Here is a 19016-nt window from a genome sequence, read left to right on the forward strand (position 1 = left end):
CCCCATTGCCTGTGCAAGTGTTTGTAAAACACCCAGTGTGACTGGAGCAGAATATGCTTCACTGGTGGTACAGGACTGCACAGACTGTGTTCTATCAGTGGTCAGATCTCTGACTGAAGGAGCAGTTGTTTACAGAGATAAATGCACAAAGATATCTGAATTTATGGATTTACATTCATAGATACACATTTAACTAATATGTGCAGACCTCATCACCAAACCAAGTGCTGTCATCTGCTAATGTATGACATCAATGTGGTTGCTCATTTAGAGAGGGCACTAAGGCGAGATCATAGACTCATAGAATCATTAAGTGTCAGAAAAGACCTCTAAGATCATCTGAACTACAGTCCTCTGTGAAGTTAGTCAGCCTGCTACATTCAGACAGTCTTCAGCATGCAAAGAACTGAGAAGTCAGCCAAGTCACACAGAGACATTTTTTGAGGGGGACTAAATCACATGACAGGACCTTCCCTTGACAAATCAACAGGGATGAGCTGCTTTTAGCAAGTGCAGCTACTCCTGAAAAAGGATGGTAATGGTATAAAATGATTAACATAGGACACTGTTCAAGGGCAAAGCACATTTGCTAATTATGACTATAGTACATTAGTCTGCTGCTGGGTCCATGCCATAAAAAATAATTTGTTAAAAGGTAAAGTTCTGGACACTAGTAAGGCACAGCAGCCTATTGCAACAAAAATAAAATAGAACAGATACACCCTCTGAAACACAGGCAGCTCATAGTTCATGATGAGCACTTGCTTATGACTTCCAGGTTTTCAACAAAAATCAAGCCATTCTCTCCTGGGCTGGGATGGCCTGAGTTTTGGTAGCACAATATTCCATTATTGCTATGGTTGTTTGCAATTGTTATTTTATGTGGACATCCATACATCAAAAGGCTGATTAAAATGATTTTTTCCCAACATTTACCAAATAATCAACCATGGTTTTAGGTACCATGTGAAGTAGGAAAGTACTATTCTCCTCATCTGTCAGGTGGGAAGCAGGAAATACACAGTGGAGCAGGACTGATTTTCCTGTCTTACACAAACTCATTCACAACTCATCTAGGCTCATGAAAAGACAGTCAAAAGACACAGCCTTTATAATCACATTTCTTGATTCAGACCATTAAAAAAAATGGCAAATCCAGTCCCTATTTGAAAATCACTGGTTCTGGATTATAAAAGCTTACTGCTTAAGATGTACACACTTCCAAAAGGAAGGTTGCAAGCAAGTGGATTCAGTAACTGTCACAACAAACATGTTCGGTAAATATGTTCTGCAGCTGGCACAGTAGGACTGTGGATGATATTATAAAACTGACAGGCAACTACCAAAATCACCACATACCCGGGACAAGTAGAAAATTCTGATGTTTTAAAATTTTTAAAAATTTTCCCAGGAGATGTTAAAAGTCAGAAGGTAATTGGAAAAACATTGATAAGAAATCTTTTCACATTGCCCTTAATTAAGCCATTTTTGTATCATCTAATTAGTCACTTACCTGAGCATGCTAAGAAATTTCTCAGGTTTTGCCAAGGATTTCATCATTTCGCTTTTGTCATTGCCCTGGAATTATTGTTCATTGATTATAAGGTCAATGGAATCAGCTTTTTAAAGCCTGAAGCAATGGCGACTACACTCAGACCTTGTTCCATCAACTGCTTAATATCCCTCTTAAAAATCTCTTCTTGAATGCAGAAATTTCAATTTTCAACATTCAATCACTGGATTCTGTTATAATTTTGCTAAATTTTGCCTTTTACTATCAAATTTCTGTCTGTAAGAAACAGTGTGTTCCTGAAAAAACAATGAACTCTCTATTTAATGAGTTAGACTCATTCTGCAGAACATAGTTGCTATTAAATCATCTATTATTCTTCTCATAACAGTCTGGTGAGATTTCAGCATGCCTCTTGAAACATTGTCAGCAAAATTGGACTATCTATTCCCCACAACAGTTGCACTCATTCCCAAATACAGAGGAAGTTTCAAATTCTTTAGAACATTAAACATTTTAGCTACAGGTTTGCCACTAGAGTTAGTATTCCCCTGATGATTCAGCATGACTCCCAAGTTCTCCTCAGAATCTTGAGGTGTCCGGACTTGCCTTAATGTGAGGCATTTCATCCTTCCTAAACACGTGGCCCTGCTTTTGATAGTATTGAAGTAGATGTTGGTTATGAACATACATTCTGCTAGTGTTCCAATCACCCCATGCCAGGGAACTGTCATCTTTACCTCCTTACCTCTCACAATCTCTGTTCTCAAGTTGGCTTTATGTAAATTTGATTACTAATACTATTTTCATTGATACCTTCATATCTATTCTATTACTTTTCCCAGAAGTGACATCAAATCAGAGTAATGGAATTTATTTCCCATGTGTCAGTACTCACTATATCACTTTCATTTAATGCATTATTAAATCTTGATCCAACACTTTGCCTGAAACTGATGATATCAGACTGACAAGCCAAAAATTATCTGGGTCACACTATCTGCTCCTTTAATAGCAATGCATATTTCTGTCAGAAATTTTGAACTGCAATATATGATACAAATTAAAGCAACTACTTTCTTTTTTTTGAAGACAACATTTCTACTTCCTGTACTAAAGAATGGTAAGAAAAATTTATTCCTCTCCATTCAAAAGAAAAATGACATCTGCAAAGGAGAAAAACCAGTCAGGGCTTTAAGGTTTTGTGGAAGCAGTTTGTATTCTCTTCAAATATCACACCAGCTTAGTTGGAAAGTAGCATATTTGATAGAAGTCACTAGAAAATGTCAGAATTTAATATGATGTGGTAGATGCATAAACTCTTGACTGTAGCGTTACTCATTTTTCCTTTAATGTAGGACTGTGAACACTAATTCTGATCCCTCATTGTGTTGATGGGTAAGAAAAAAGCATAACTCCCCCCAGTTTTGGTGTTCACACAACTGCTCAAAATGTTGCCAATTTATTCTTTACTTCTGTATCACAAGTTTCTCTTGCAAAGAGTTTTTATACAGCAATGAAGATAAGCTGCAATTTCCTAGCATTTTTTATTCTTGTTTAAAGGAGTAAAGAAAAATTTGCAATTATTACATTATTTTCCCAGCCAATATATTAATCTTCCAACAAGAATTGTCTGCTCCAAGATAACTAACAGGAAGACATTACCAGCTGAGTCAGATGTTTTTAGATTCCGTTGCTTTGCGTCGGTTTCTGTTTTTCAAAACAGTTGCCACAGGTCCAGACACTGAAGAATAAAAGAGGCCACTTACAGTTTGATTTACAAGCATAGTTTTTTCTATTTCACAATGGCACATCAAGATCTCAACCACTGGCAATACTGTACCGTTTCAGCTCTAATCAGTACTAGTTTTGAATTATAATAATTGTAAACTAGTACTGTCATTTATATTATATTTCTTATACACGTGAGCCTTAAGAAAAAAAAATACGATTCACTCCCTTAGCACTACAAAACACGTGGAGCACTTCGTCATTTCTGATTTGCAGAGGGCCATGGCAAGGTTCTGTTTGCCATGTGTAGGCATAACTGCAAGTGAAGAAATATGAAACACTGCTAACGAAGGACCTTCATGAGATACAGGAGTCCAAAGGAAAACAGAGATCTTCAGCTATTCCTACATAAGGCTTTGTTATTGATTTGAGTCTCGTGAACCACAGTTCGAAAAGAAAAAACTCAAAACCCTGATTAGGCAATTCTAACTCTTTTACTTGTAATTAAGCAGATTGGAAGCAGATGCCATCAGAGACTCTCTAAACTTCTGAAGTGTTGAAATTAACCCAGGCATACTACTAATTTAGTCTGCAGTTTGAGAATGCATGACAGATCTCAAACTGTTTATTAATCATCCCACATACACATGGAAAGAGATGGCACTCTGTTCATGAACTGTTGTAAATCTTTTCATTACTCACGAGAATCCAATTATTTAGAATGATTAAATGACAAAATAATTGAATAATCAAAGTTGGACAAACCAAAGAATTAAACTAATTTCTATCCCATCTTCATGCCTGAAACCGAGAGGATCTAGTTAACAGAGGTAACTGTAAATTAGAGAGATTAGTCATTGTTCTCGCTAGATAGAAGTGTTCCTGTAAATCAGGCAAAGGTTTGTTCGTGAATCACGCAAAAGGTCAAGTGAGAAAATTAAAGGCAAAACTAGATTTAAAGAAAATATAACTAAGAGGTTAACATCGGATAATGGACTGTAGGATCTAACCGTTTTAGGATTCATTCATTCATAGCATAGCAGTAAAACAGTGGGTAAGGTAGGGAATGGAACAGAAAGAGGATCCCAAAATGTTGATTTAGCACAGGAGGATTTGTGTCAGTCTATAGTATATTTGCCTTTTAAATATGTTTGACAAGCTGTACTACAGGTAGCTTTTACCTACAACAATTAGAAAATGACAAATGAATCAGCGCTTTCAAGAAAAGGTTAAGTAAAGAATTTAGTTTTCTGCGAAAGAAACAAGAAGAATCATCAGTCAGGATGTTTTGCTGATTCACATTCCTCTTTGAAACCTCTGTGTCACCAGAATAAAATCCCACTTGCTTCAGTCATGCTCATGATCTTTCAAAGTCTGTCCTATATACTACTTCTTGTATTATTCATGTTGTTTTTGAAACTAGCATTTAAATTTCACTCACTCAAAGACAGTCCTACACTGCGAGCATTACAAGCATTATACACAACAAAACCTAAAGGAACAAACATTTTCAGAATGTTTGCTCTTTATCACATTAGGGACAACTAAACAGGGAGATTCAAACTGTGTGGACTGCAGCCTGGCAGGGCAGACGGTGCTCACTGAGAGCTGTACCCCGGACCTTCCTCAGCAAATGCTGACAGAGGTAGGCAGATTTGCTCAGGCTTTATGGGATTAGTATAGGATAGGAGAAATACTAAGGATTAGGATAATGTCTAGCACAAGTGGGAGGAGGAGGTGGGAGAGGTTGAGGCTCACACAAGGTGTTTTGGAAAACAGATGCTATCAGTTCAGAGAAAGTACCAGCCAGCAGCTCAGCTGTTCCTGTCAGTTTTGCTGAAGCTGTCCATAATAGTGAGGTAATTAAGAAAAAAGGCTGCAGTCAAAGGAATGAGGACTTGGAGGAAGAGTTGCTTTTAAGCCTCTACCAGGAACCACTGAACTCATTCCACTCCCAGTGTTGTCAATTCTAATTGCAAATTTACATATGGTAGCACACAGCTGCAGTGTTAGATCAGCTCTGAAAAAAAAACAGTGCAAGCACAGGACACTCACACAGCTCTGAAAATCCCCATTTCTCAAGTCAAGTCCCCAGTTCACTGTCTGAACACAAAGAAACTAAACTAAACGTAGGCAGGAGCTGTGGTTACAAGGTGCAGAAGTTTCTCCTTTTCTGATCTAAATTGCACTTCTCGAGAACTCATACCTGTATCTTACAGAATGGTTCAGTTACCTGCAGAAAGCCAGCAACTGGATCTCCCAGTAAGGGGAGCTTGTTTCCAAAGTTTCCTGAAGCCAAATGGTTACTACAAAAGCCATTTGCTGTCTCTGTCAAAAATCACCATGCCTCAAGATATCTCTTATTTGCAGAAGTTGTTTAATTTGTGATGGGAGAGGGATACTCTTAAAAATCCAAATTCATTATATCTTTTTTAACCAACTATGCTTCAACAAGTATTCAAAATAGGAACCTGAAATCATGGCCTGTCAATATTTTATTTAAATATTTACAGAATTATGAAATGAATGACAGGCTAGAAGAGGATATAAGAAAAATACCTATGTGATTAAAAGGCATTAATTTCTCTAGATAAGACCAACACATATGAAATGAAACCGTGTCAACCATGAAATAAATTCCATGCACTCAAACTGGTAAAAAGAATTACTTCAGAATAATATGAATTTTGATGTAGGACATTTCTTGGGACTAAATAGAACTAAGATCCCTTAGCTGTGTTTAAGGCCCCTTCAGACAGATTATTACGTTCCCCCAAAGTCCCTCCCTCTGCCAGCTGGAGGTCTAAACTGATGTTATTAAAGTTGTTTGAGCCATCTAACTTTAGTTCTTCCATTTCTGAGCTACATTAAACAAACCAACAATAAACCACTGCAAAAATTACTGAGATTTATGGTACAAATTCCAAGCAATACTGATATAAGTGGCTGTCACCCCAGAGAATGAATTATTAGTATGAAGATACCAATTATATCATACAATGGGAGAGAGGGTATTTCCATAAAGAATGTTCCTGAATCTCAGCAGAAAAAAATGTACACGTATAAATAAATTCATTATTGACTTTTACTGATGTTTGAAGTGCAGACTATATGAAAAGATGTTGATACTACTTACACATGATATTCCTTCACTGAAAGGACAGATTACTGTGCCTGCTACTCATGCTTCTTCTCCCATTGATGACAGTCCACTGGAAATTAAAAATATAAAACTTGCCATACAAGCACTGAGCAGCCATGAGATACTGACAACTTTTGATTGCAATCCTGAGCTGCATTAGCCAAAATAAAAGAACAGACCAATGAAATTAGAGGATGATGGCTGTTAACTAGAGTGGTTGGAGTGCTCCTGACTTTTCCTTCAACCATCAACATTAATTGTGTCTTCAACCATCAACATTAATTGTGTCTTCAACCATCAACATTAATTGTGTCCAATCCAGTGTGACTATAAGCAAGAAACGTGGATTAAATTTCTAATCCAAACACAAACAGGTTTCTTAATGTCTTCTAACTGTATCAGCTGTACCATAAAGCTAGATCCACCTGGCAGCAAGCTGTTAACATTGTGAAATGAGAAATTACCTGACAAGTCCCTTTTCCAGATCAACACAATGCATCAAACCCTTTTCAAAAAGTAATTTCACCTACTGGCTAAACACAGCAGTGTTTTCAAATTTAAAAATGTTTTGTTAAAATAAATTATCAAAATAATATTTGACTCCAGCCTTTGCAGGCCATCAGTCTCCAGGTGCATTGAGACAGTGAGAAATCTATAAAGACCATAATGAATCTCCAAAGAGATCCAACTAAAGATCCTACTTGCTATGCTGAAGAGGCATTTGCAAAGACATTCTTCAGAAATAAAGCCTAATGAAGCAGTACCACGAGCTGCAGATTAGTTTGGCTTTCCTTAAGTCATGGTGTAAAGAACATGTTCACATCTGAGAAGATATGACAAGGAAAGAGCTTTTATATTCTCCAAAATATTCTTTCATACAACTTGCAGCCAGATTATTTTTTGCATTATTCATGAATGGTAAGAAAATATTAACCTTTGATCTGCCAACAGTGATTCAAAGGCCTATTCAGCCTTGAGGAGCAAGAAAAGTAAAAAAAGAAAGTTTCCCCACATTGTGTTAAATAGTCTGTAAAGGTAAATTTACATTTAACAGTTTAGTTTATCTAACAGTTTACCACCTTTCTTCCTTCTATTTTCCCCTTTTTCCTACTTGCTCCTCCTCTTCTCCTGCTCTTTTCTCGTCCCCTGCATTTTCCAATAGCCACAGTTTCACCCTCTACCCCCTCTCCCTGTACCGCATTTTGGCACTCAGCAGACTTCTCTGGGCAATGATTTGACTTTTTAGCCTAGCAGTAGCCACCTGGTTGGTTGCCTGCCAGCTTAGTGAACAGATTCAGGGAGCAGACAGTCAAGACAGCTGTGAAAATACATGTCCAGGATAGAGAGCAGCAGAAGGCCTCTCCTCAGCACCACATGGTCAGTGTATCAGTTCAAACTTCTCATGTAATTTCACCCTAAGTGAACACCAAGCAAACAGTAGAATATCACCAAGAGGATCCACTTCAGATTCAGATGAAAAGAAGGAAGCATCATTCTGATAAGAAAACGTAGCTATGAAACAGGTCCGAAATCCTGACACTCAAAACAAATCTTGCAAGAAAAATTAGGAAATTGTACTATACCAAGTTTTTTGCTCCTAGTTAATAATCACCCCCTAAGGTAAAGGGTTAAGTAAATATACTGTGCTGTGAGAAGCAGTAGTGAAATATCTGAATCTGTTGAATAACAGAAGTTGGTGACATACTCTCACAGGCATCCGGATGACTACTCAGCCTCAGTTGCTTGTGCTGCATCCCTGGCGCTCCTCACAGCAGATTCGGGCGGCCAGAGTCCCCTCCCCATGTTATTCAGATGACCTACCCGGCCCTGCAAACCAACCGGGCACAGTTGAAAGAGTTTGAGTGACTGACAAGCTGAGAGTTTTTCCTCAGCCGCTGCTTCCAAATAACAAACTCCACAGCAAAAACAACAGGTCTTCAGTGAAGAAACTAGACCTGCATTTGCAACACCTGTTATTTGACAAACAATCTTATCTCTGCTAACAAAAAAGTTTAGCATAATTTTATCATGTATTTTTTTCTGTTGATACTTGGAAAGGCTTATGCAAAACAAATTTTATGTGGGATATTTTTTGCCCACACACAGCACAGGATACTGAATATCTGGAAGCACAGGAAGGATTGCCAGAGTCTGAAGTCATCGTGTTTCCACAGCAGTTTCAAGTTTCAGATAAATAGCTAAACACACATGCTTATTATACACGTCAGTATGAGGCCTCTCATGGTCCCTGGACCACTTGGTAAGGTAAGCCTGAAGCCTGCAGGGTGGCTGAGTCCATCTGGCCACTCATAACTGCCAGAACAGTCACGTTTCTTACACTTTTCTCCTCTCGCTGCTCATCTTCCAGCTGGAATCCCATTCCTTCTTACTCCTCCCTAATGCTACTGTTCCTGTCATCTCCCATTCAGCCTATGCAGCTCACTGACAGTGGACACCCAACAATTTGAGGGTTAAGGTTTGCTTTTGGGTTTTCTTTTAATTGCTCTCCTGACAGATTAGCAAATTTAATTGGTTCACAGATTAGTCAGACGAAAGGAAGTGAATGGAAAATGTGGCTGGAAGTGTGGGAGGAGAAAGCAGTAATTCCTCTTTGCTCTGCTGGGAGCTATCAGATAAGGTTCATCTCATCTTGCAGAACATCTGAGCTCCAGTAGCTCAGACCTTGCTACAGGCACAGACTGGTTAGGCAGCTTCTCAGAGGAGCAGCGGGAGAGCTCTGCCCATGCCTCTGGAGATGGGAATCAACTGACGTAACCTACGCAGGTTGCTGAACGGCTTCACCACCTCCAGCCTTGTCCCTGTCTCTTCTGCAACACACCCTCCCCAGCTCCAGCTGCAGAAGGAAGGTTTTCTCCTAAAGAATTCCTACTTCAGCTCATGTCCTATAACAAATTACCTGTACTTCTAAGGCTTTCACCAGCAGCACTTGTACTCAGAAACCACACCTGACACAAAGTGTTCACAAAAATATGTCTTCAAGGTCCTAGTTTTGCTCTGCCATCTTACTGAAGCCTCTTAGACCCAAACACCACTACTGTTCTCTTTGTGTTCTCCAACAGCATCATGAAACCAGAATCAGAAGAATATAACATGTCGTTTACTTACTATTGACAGCACAGTACCTGTGGGGTTGTTTTTTTTTACTTTCCCCAGGATTTGGCCCCGGTTACGGAGTGTTTGTTTTCACTTAATAAAACACAATCAAACTACGCAACAACTGAAGCTGGTTCTCAGAGCCCTGCTAAACATTCCCCACACAGTTGGTTGGGTAGGATTTAAAACTCTGCCCTATTCTTAGAAGTGTGTATCTGCAGCAGTTGGAAAATGCCAGGTTGCAAGCAACACATTCCACATCATGTTTAAGGCACTGATCCTGAGTATTTCAGATTCTTTGTGGGTTTATTTAATTCAGTTTACATTTTAAAAAGCCAACCAAAAAAAAACCCCACAAAAAAAAAATCCCACAAAAAAACCCACAGTCCTGTCACTTATCTAGGCACCCAAACACTTTCTGATCAGGGTCTCACATTTATTATCACCACAGTAATTACACTGAAACTATTCACTGAAGTGTGGTTTTTTAAGTGTGACACAACCAAGTTTGTTAAAGGTGCTTTGGAAAGGGTCCCACATTCAGAGTTCCATAAAAGATTTTGAAAATATATGAGGCCAAGAACTAACAAGTGTCTGGGAACATCAAAAAGGCTACAAAAACCACAGTTATCTGGTTAAAAAATAATCAGTGGACTTTGACAAAGTTGACTGTGTAATTTTAGAAAATAGGGGTGAGATGGTCTAATTTAGCACAATAGCATTTATAGGTGGGTTCCACTGTGCATATAAGACACATATCTACCATAGAAGAGATGCCTGAGCCTGTGCTGCATTCTAAAACCTCTCTTTAATACTGGAAGGAATCTCAGCAATAGACATATTATAAAATATGATTAAAATAATTAGTGTATTAAAAACAATTGAAGAAAATGACCAATAGCTGTTTCTTTAATTTGACTGTAACAATTTAATATATTCATAGTTATGAATAGCAACAGGAAGGGAGTTGTACCAACAGAAACGTAATAGTTCAAGGCTTTTCCTCCCAGAGATTCAGGGGGGGTGTCTACTCAAACAAGTAAAGGAGATAGAATTTAACTTCATAAAACTGTATAAAATTGAGATATTTGGATATCGTTTTGCTTCAGTGAGAGGACCCAAGAAACTCATTATGTTAAAAGACCTGCCTAATAGGGCATTAATTCCCCAAAATTGGCCTTCAAGGTAAAATTTAATCCCTCCTGAGAGGTGGCAGATGTTTTGTTATGAACTTCTTCTAAGATCCTAAAATGTACACATTTTTTAAAAATAAATAATTTGATGGAGGGACAAGAGCCTTCTTTTAGATTTTCAATTTTCTGTTTCTTATTGGCTTATTTTTCACTTTAAAAGGCAAAATCATGGTTCTAGCTGGAGAAAAGACCAATTGACCGAGGCATCCCCCATACCAGACCTTTGGGTCAATTGACAGAATGGCTGCAGTAAACATTTTCAATGAGCCCTTCACTGAAATTTATCTTCTCTCCATTCCTGCTGTCAGAGATTTAAGGCTACATGCAAACAAATGCATAGTGGCAGCACATTTGCTCACTGCAAGAATATAAAATTCTCTTTGATGCCAAGTCCAAAACACCCTTTTCCTGTTTCAAACACAGTTACCAAAGGCAGCTCATCACAAAGCGAAATAATCAAAGTAGTTAAGATTCACAAAATGTTGGTTCATGAACTCAGTAACCACTCTTTCCAAAAAGTACAGGCTGTGTTTTCAGCTGATAACAATCTGATCAACTCCAGTCACCTCAAACTCACTTTTCGAAAGACTGACTTGCTCCTTACCTTTAACGTGATGTTTCTTCTCAGAGGCAATTGTTTGTTTCTACAATAATCTATATCTCACTCTGTGTGTATTACCCTAGGTTAATGATGTACAAGGAGGAAGAGTAGAACTGAAGATGGTTTTGTATGTAGAGTATGGCCAGGGAGAGCTGCTACAGTTCTGAAGTGACAGCATTTCTCTATTCCAGTACTCAGACATTGCTCCAGAAATGCACAACAGAAATTGCATTTTCAGATGTGAAAGTACTTCTATGGTCCTACTTCCAGATTTTGGTTCTGGATGTTGCATTCTTCTAAATTACAACCCACTTTTCTGTAAGAATTCAAAATGCAACTCTTTCACCTTGTGCTTTGGATTTTCACTATTACTGCTACATTAGGTACACAGTGCAAAATGGAAGTGAACAAAGGAATAAGTGAAGCCAAAAAATCCAACCTGTATGACTCATCATACGATACAAAAACATTTTCTGCATAACTCAGAGAACCTATTCTACCAAAAGAAAAATACGCCTTCCCCCCCCCCCCCCTTAAAGTTGCAGATTAGGTAGGTGGTTTCCTCTGGATGTTTCTGGCAGGCAAGTTCTGAAAAACCTTGTTCCAAGAATCCTGCAGACTGAAAACACAGCTGTTTGGATTCACTGATCTAACCTTTACTCCATGGGTACTCCTACTGGTGAAGCAGGCTTAAGAGCAGACAAAATGACAGCTGGTCCATTCCTTCTCTTGCACATAAATCCCAATTAGAATAGGATTAAGATAACTGGAAAACAACCTATTGATTGAACAACAAATCCCATCTAGCAAGGGGATATATATGATTTAAACAATTTAAAATGTTTCAAGTGGCTTTTAAATACTCTCTTAATAATGGTCACTTAAAAAGGAAAGCAACATTTTAGAAAACTCCTTCCGGCTACCTCAGTCTACTGGTTTAGATTAGGGAAAGACATGTTAAATACTCTTCTGGTCTGTAACTATATAACATCCACAAGTAGGGTTCTTTAAAACATTTAAATAATTTTAGGGCACAAATTTAGGAGAATATTTTAGATCATAAAAATTCCAAGCAATGCAATCCCATTGATTTTAGTTTGATCTTGAAATACAGATCTCATTCCTCTACCCATTGAGAATAGATACCATTTATATCACAGTACAAATTCTGGCCCAAACCAGACTCCTTTATTTCTGATGTAAACATTGCTGCTTTAAATATTTTTAAGAATTCCAAAGTCCACATATGCACTTAAATTTTAAGATGAACTTCACAGAAGGTTAAGATGAAATAAGGGGGGGACGTTCAAAATATGACAAGGCAGACTATATTAACTTACGAAAGCTTAAAGAGGAAGACTGTCTCTCCATTGGTTTCTGCAGCAAGAATTCATTTAATTCCATGTGGTGTTTGAATTCATTCTCAAATCCATACACTAAACTCATATAAATTCCCCTGTAATCTATCTCTTGATACACCTCAATGCACTTGCCTTTGAACTTCGCATTTGCTTTTATGTGGTAATTTTTTAAATTTCAGGTGCTGACCAAATGAGGTATACATTAATATTTAAAAAATAGAAATAAAATCTTCACTGGAGAATAAAACATGGGGTCTCTGCAAGTTTGAACAAAACCTCAGGGTAGATCACAGTATAAATAAAACATTAAAGCATCCTTAATCCCAGTGAAGAGGGGGATAGTCTGCTTGTGTATATGGGTGAGTGATGACATACTAGAAAGGTGAAATTGAACTAAATATTGAATTATAAGGCTGTAACTTCACCATCAAGTATGCAATTCTTTAGCATCTTAGAATTTGCTAGTAACGAGCCTGATTTGCCACCAAGATTAAGGTCACTGTACTGACCTGTAAAATAAACCACCTCACCAAATCCTGCTGAGTTTAGTCATCTCAATGAATTATCAGGTAAAAACCCAAATATGCTGACTGGCTCTCCTGCTGGTGTCCTTACAAAGACTTGAGTTACATGATACTGAAGGTAACAAAGAGATTCCAGATTCACATTACATCTTTATGCTGTTTGATTTGCTTAGAATTTTTTTCCACAACTGGATTTTCCTAGGGCAGTTCCACTTGTTCTGCAAGTTTCCTAGATTGATTTTGGATGGCTGACTCTCACTTAGGTAAATGAAAAGGTCAAAATGTATGCCATCCCTTAAGGCACATAGTGCTGTTTTCAGCAGAAGTCCACAGCAAGTCAGCTGAATGGAAATGTAGCATGAGAGCCACTGGCATTTTACACTCATCTTGGTAACACTGAAATGATGATCCCGAAATCCTTACTTAGACAAAGCTTCTCCCAGAGAAGCTGAGTCCCAGATAGCTGATCAGTAATTGCATAGATTAACACTAGCATTCAATGACAGACCTGACTGTTTAAAGTTTATCTTACTTTAGGTTAGCAGTTCTAAAACATTCTTCCAGCTATGAATACAGCCTTTCTAAAAATTTTATCTAGGAAACTGAATTAAAACTACTATCTCAAAAAAACCCATGCCATCTACAGTACTAATATTACATGTTAAAACACATGCAGGTGAAATAAGTTTAATGAGAAATGGGAATACTTAATAAGTTTTACATATCTGTTTATCACCAGAAACATAGAGAAAGAAAAGAAAGAGAAATAACAAAATAATAAAAGTTTACTTCTACCATGCTCCTGTAAGATTCTGGTTTGGGCATTTAAGAGTTAAAGAAGCAATGGCACGCTAACCAAGCACATTAAAACAAAGAGTTGGCAGCTTCTGAAGGAAAAGGGCTTGTGCTCCACTGTTCCAACTTGTCAGTCAACTCATGCCAGCACTCTCCTTGTCTGCCTCCTCTCCACACCCTCATTACATGTGTCTGTCTGGACTGATCTGTTCATCTGTTCAGGGACTCTTCTGACAAGTCAAGAATTCTGCCCTCTCTCTCCTCTGGAATTGGATCAAATCACCTCAGCTTTTTTTGTAGCCCCACCAGGAGGCTTTTTGCTTGTAGCCTGATTCTGTTTACCTTCACTACTTGTCTGTTTTTGATTTGTAGAATGGAGGAAGCCGAATTGCTGAAAGAAAGATTCCAGGCCATAACAGTAAGTGCTTACGATTATAACTTGCTACTAGAAAAAAAAGGCTTAGAAGTAGCATTGTCTTAATGAGCTGCTGTGTGTTTGCTGAATAATGATTTAACCCAGGATAGAAAGAGACTTTATGTCTGCCTGAAATTGTTATTTTTAAATACTGGTTTATAGACTATTGCTTTAAAACAGCTAAGTTGCCTGTACTGACTTCATTATGGGTTGTATTGCACTTTCAAATTAAATTCAAAGCACTGAAAGTATGTGTGCAAATCACTACTGGACAGCCTAAAATACATGTTACTGTCATCATACTGAATGTTTGTCTGAAGGTCAGAAGGCAGCTAGAGAATTCCAGAACAAATCAATTTTCTCATTTCACAACATAACTGAGAGATTAAAGATTTTTGGTTTGCATTCTGGAATTAAATTTAATATCTGAATTATTGACAATCTATCATAAGTATCGCTGCCTGGACAGTAAAAAAGGACAAGCTTGGATTAAGCAAATTCCTACCTGTCAGTTTTCAGAGGAAGGACTCACTGAAGTTTATGCAGAAGACATTAGAAATCATTTCCAGTTTCTCTTCTAAAGGGAAATCTGAGTCAAAAGATTTATAATTTGTAAAAGGAACTACTGAGCTATTTTTAAAGTAATATAATCTGATGTAACAAAAACTGGCTGAATCCTAATTCACTTCTGATTTGATCTCCACTGAAACTTATTCAGTTACAAAAGAATTGAACTGAAGCAAAATTTGGCCCTATGGGATGAAAGGAAACCTCCAGAAGGATCACTCACTCTTCTCAGGCATTTGTTTAAAAACAAATGATGGAAACAGAGATATTTTCACACTCTCAGCATGACAGACTAGTTGTGAAACAAACGCTACTGGCAGAATAAATAGTGGGTAGAGTTAAAAAAAAAAATCTCATTGGAATCAAAATAAATGTGAGAAGGCTAGCTGGAAAACTACGGCAATCTAATAGGTTGGGGTTTAAGTTGGTTGAGTTTTAATTGCGGCACTTGATAAGAGCCAACAGATCCATTTATCGTAATTACTTGAGACCTGACACAAGCCCACAATAGGGTAATTTGAAACGTTTTAGAGGGTTTAGAGTACATTGGTTTGTTTAACTGTAACAGTGCTTGAACCAGGGTCAGAACCTGGACTTTGTCTCTAGAATATGGGCTCAAAAGATAACAACTGTTTTAGCACTCCAGAGAAGTCCAGGCCTTGCAATGTTTTAGACTCCCTGGGATCCAGGAGAAGGAATGGGGCAGCACTTTTGCCTGATGAGGACTCTATGAAGATGCTGAAGTGAGTGTCCTCCAGCTGCACCTTTGCCTCCAGATGAATAATGAAGAAGTATTTTTTTTAAGAAACTGGGGTAGCTTCCAGTGTCTTGCATTACAAGAAATAGGAAATCATATTTAGGCCATGACTTCATTTATTACACTTACTGTGTAAAGAAACTATTTGTTCTCTACTTTCATCAATAAATAGCATTTAGTCGAAACACTTCATGTATTTGTTCTAATGGAGTGCAGAAATGAAGCAGCCCAAATAAGGTGAGGTTATCTTCAGGCTTAAGAATCTGCAGTATGAGTTGTCTAAAAAAACAGCACATTACAGTTACAGTTCCAAGTTACTCAGTGGCTCTGGGAAGATTTTTCTCAAGTAACATGCCTGGGAATTTCCAGTGCTACCCACCAGATGTTTGCTGTAAAGGATCTAAGAGAAGAAAGCAAGGGGCACTCAAAGCAATAAACAACTGCACCTGCACTAAACCTGACTGGTTTCTGTTGTTAAATGCCTGGCTCCTTGACAGCATCTGGCTCTCAGAGAACCAGTAGGAGCCTTCAAATTGTTTTTCATATCTTCTCTATGTCGCAAATAAATTTAAAAAAATATTACTTTATGACTATATATTTTGATACTCACATGGCTCTGAAAAAGAAACTTTTTTCTTTGTTATGTAGTTCCCACCTGTTGCTGGTGCATATAGAATATAAAAAGTAAAACATCAGATGCATCCATTTTATTAGTGAGATTGTAATATCTTAAAATATGAAAGCTGTGATATTTTTAATGTTTGATGGGGTTTGACGTTTTTAATCTCTGGAAAATTATATGAAAAGAAAAATATATTAGCTAAAACATTAGTTGCTCTTTTGACTGACAGTACGTGGCATTTGCCATGGGACCAAGACCACCAGCACTGGCACCACTGTAGAACAGTGCCACAAACTAATGGACTTGGCACACAAGACACTTCACAAGATGCTGCTCGGTGTATGCATTTCCCTATCTTTCAGACAGATCCATTTTAGAACACAATTCATTTTTACTCTCAAAAGTCAGGAAAGATTCCCACCTGTTTCAGTAGAAGTGAAAATTAGGGCCAAGGCTCAAATCTTACCTTGCATTGATGCACAAGAGAAAGGAACAGCTGAAGGTGCTGTTTCATGAAAAGCAATCCTGCTCACAGTAACAAGAGCACAGTAAGAGAGGATTCAAGGACTTCTGCCAGAACATGATTATCTACAGGGGCAGAACATGAAGTTTGGTAGAAGCATGGATCACTTAGCTATCCAGGAATAAACATTTATTCCACTAGATAGGTATAGTATAGTCAAAGTTTTGTAAAGCAAGACATGATGTGCAGACAAGTTTTCTAACAGGTTTTAAAAGTTATTCTGGCACACAGCATCAAATAGATTCCTCATACTTTTTAGCTTCTGACATTAGAATATATAGAGATATAGACTAGATATATAAAAGGCAATGTATTTCAATTTCTGGATAATTGTATAATGGATATTTAATACCAAACAGTGAAATTAAAACATGCTAGAACACCAAAGGGTACAAGTAGAAAGCTTTCAGAAAAATATTGGATGGAAAAGAAACATAGACCTTAAAAAAAAAGAAACATGCAAAAGTTTTGCTACTGAATAGGTTCATTATTACACAGTTAGTTTAAAATGCCGTTATTTATGCCTTTACACTCTGATTTCTGTCTGCACAGTAGTTTGTGTACAAATTCTCATTTCAGACTCCCAAACTCTTATTACATCTCCACTGGTACAAAAAGAATACTTAAATTCACTTAGAATATTTGTTAATAGTATAAACCAAGTAGAAGTTCATTTTCTGCTTAGAGTCTTACCTAGAAACTTAGTAAAGAGAAAAAAATGTTTCCTTAAGAATTGTAACAATCCGTAAACAAAGCTCTTGACACTCGTTCACCTACTAAATCCCAGCATACTACGAGTAGTGCTTGGCCACCTATAGTCCTGCCCTCCATCTCCACAAGGCTAGGTGGTTTCTTCTGCTTCCTGTCCTTCTACAAAGCATCCTTAGAGCCTGTGGTCATGCTGCTAATTTCTAATTTCCAGTAGCAGCAAAGTGATTCAGCCAAGCACACCATGTCTCTTCCTGTTTCCAAATCCCAGATCCTAGGGAAATGGTGGAGAACAACTCCCAGCCTTACATCCAGCATTTCCTTACTGAATTCCTACACTCCTCACACACAGGTGGTTCCTCAGGTGGGCTGGAAGGACAAGTCTCTTCCTATATTTGTGAAGAACTTAACTCCTTCCAAAACTATACTTGTCTAAAAACAGACTGTTTAAAAAAAAAAAAAAGCTATCAGTTTTTTTAACAGAACCCAGCTGTTCTAATTGAAAGAAAAGAGGCATTAGCCTCCAGTCAGCAAACAGTTCTGCACAGAACAACAGAAGATTCCATTTACTTCTCTAAAACATACCAAGAAACAAGTGCAAAATGTGCCTGCCAAACAACAGAATTTTACAGCACTAAGGCCAGCCAAGAGAATAGCCTATTAATACATCTTATAAAAGTTAGTCTCATTTGGCATGATTTCTTTCCCCCTGGCTGCTGAGGACACAAAGTACTAAATCAGCGTTTGGCCTCATAGAGAGGAGCCACAAGGGTACTCCATGTGGCAGTGCTATCCAAAGACACGAGAGGCTCAAGCATTGCCAGTGTTCAGACACTGTTCACCCATTTCCTTTTTTCTACAATCTGTAACAAAAAGGATGAAGGTGGCACTATGACAGATCAGCACTACTTGAGGTTTTTCCTTCTAAAATTCAGAACCATGAAAACAGCCTGTGCACAGGCAAAAATTTTATTTTTTCTTTAATTGAGAGGTAACAACAACATATATGAAATATACCACATTGCTCTGTGTTCATCTTTACCATTATCTGACTAACAAAATAAATTTCTAAGTCTCTGTTTATTCCTGCTATTAGCCACAAGATACACAAACTCAGTGCTGGATTCACCGACAGCCCATTTCATTTAGTGATGTATCACAGCTGCACAGTGCAGACCATGCAGGCTCTTTCCTCTCCTAAACCATGTGTGGGCTGCCTTAGGAATTTGGGTCAGGTCCCATTTTTAGTCTCACTCTGCATGTACAATTCTGCTCAAATGTACTTTCTTCCTGTTTTCTTCCCCTACCCTTCCTAAGAGTAAATAGTTTCTATTTTGTATCATCCCTCCTTTGTGGTCATTAACATGTTTAAACGTACTTTGGAGAAAGAGCAGTGGAAACCACACCTGCGCAGGACATGAGCTGTCGCTGCAAAGAATTATGCACTGCCTAA

General features: G+C 37.9%; 1 protein-coding gene across 1 annotated transcript in view; it reads left to right on the forward strand.

Annotated features, from left to right (window-relative positions):
- PALMD (palmdelphin) overlaps positions 1-19016 on the forward strand; it is a 49661-nt gene that overhangs the window by 10216 nt on the left and 20429 nt on the right. The window contains exon 2 of the mRNA XM_032697139.1: positions 14344-14389. Coding sequence (XP_032553030.1) covers positions 14344-14389 — 46 coding nt within the window. The remainder of the gene's footprint in view (positions 1-14343; positions 14390-19016) is intronic.

The sequence above is a fragment of the Chiroxiphia lanceolata genome, chromosome 9 (genome assembly GCF_009829145.1).
Source record: "Chiroxiphia lanceolata isolate bChiLan1 chromosome 9, bChiLan1.pri, whole genome shotgun sequence".
In the NCBI taxonomy this organism is placed as follows: Eukaryota; Metazoa; Chordata; class Aves; order Passeriformes; family Pipridae; genus Chiroxiphia; species Chiroxiphia lanceolata.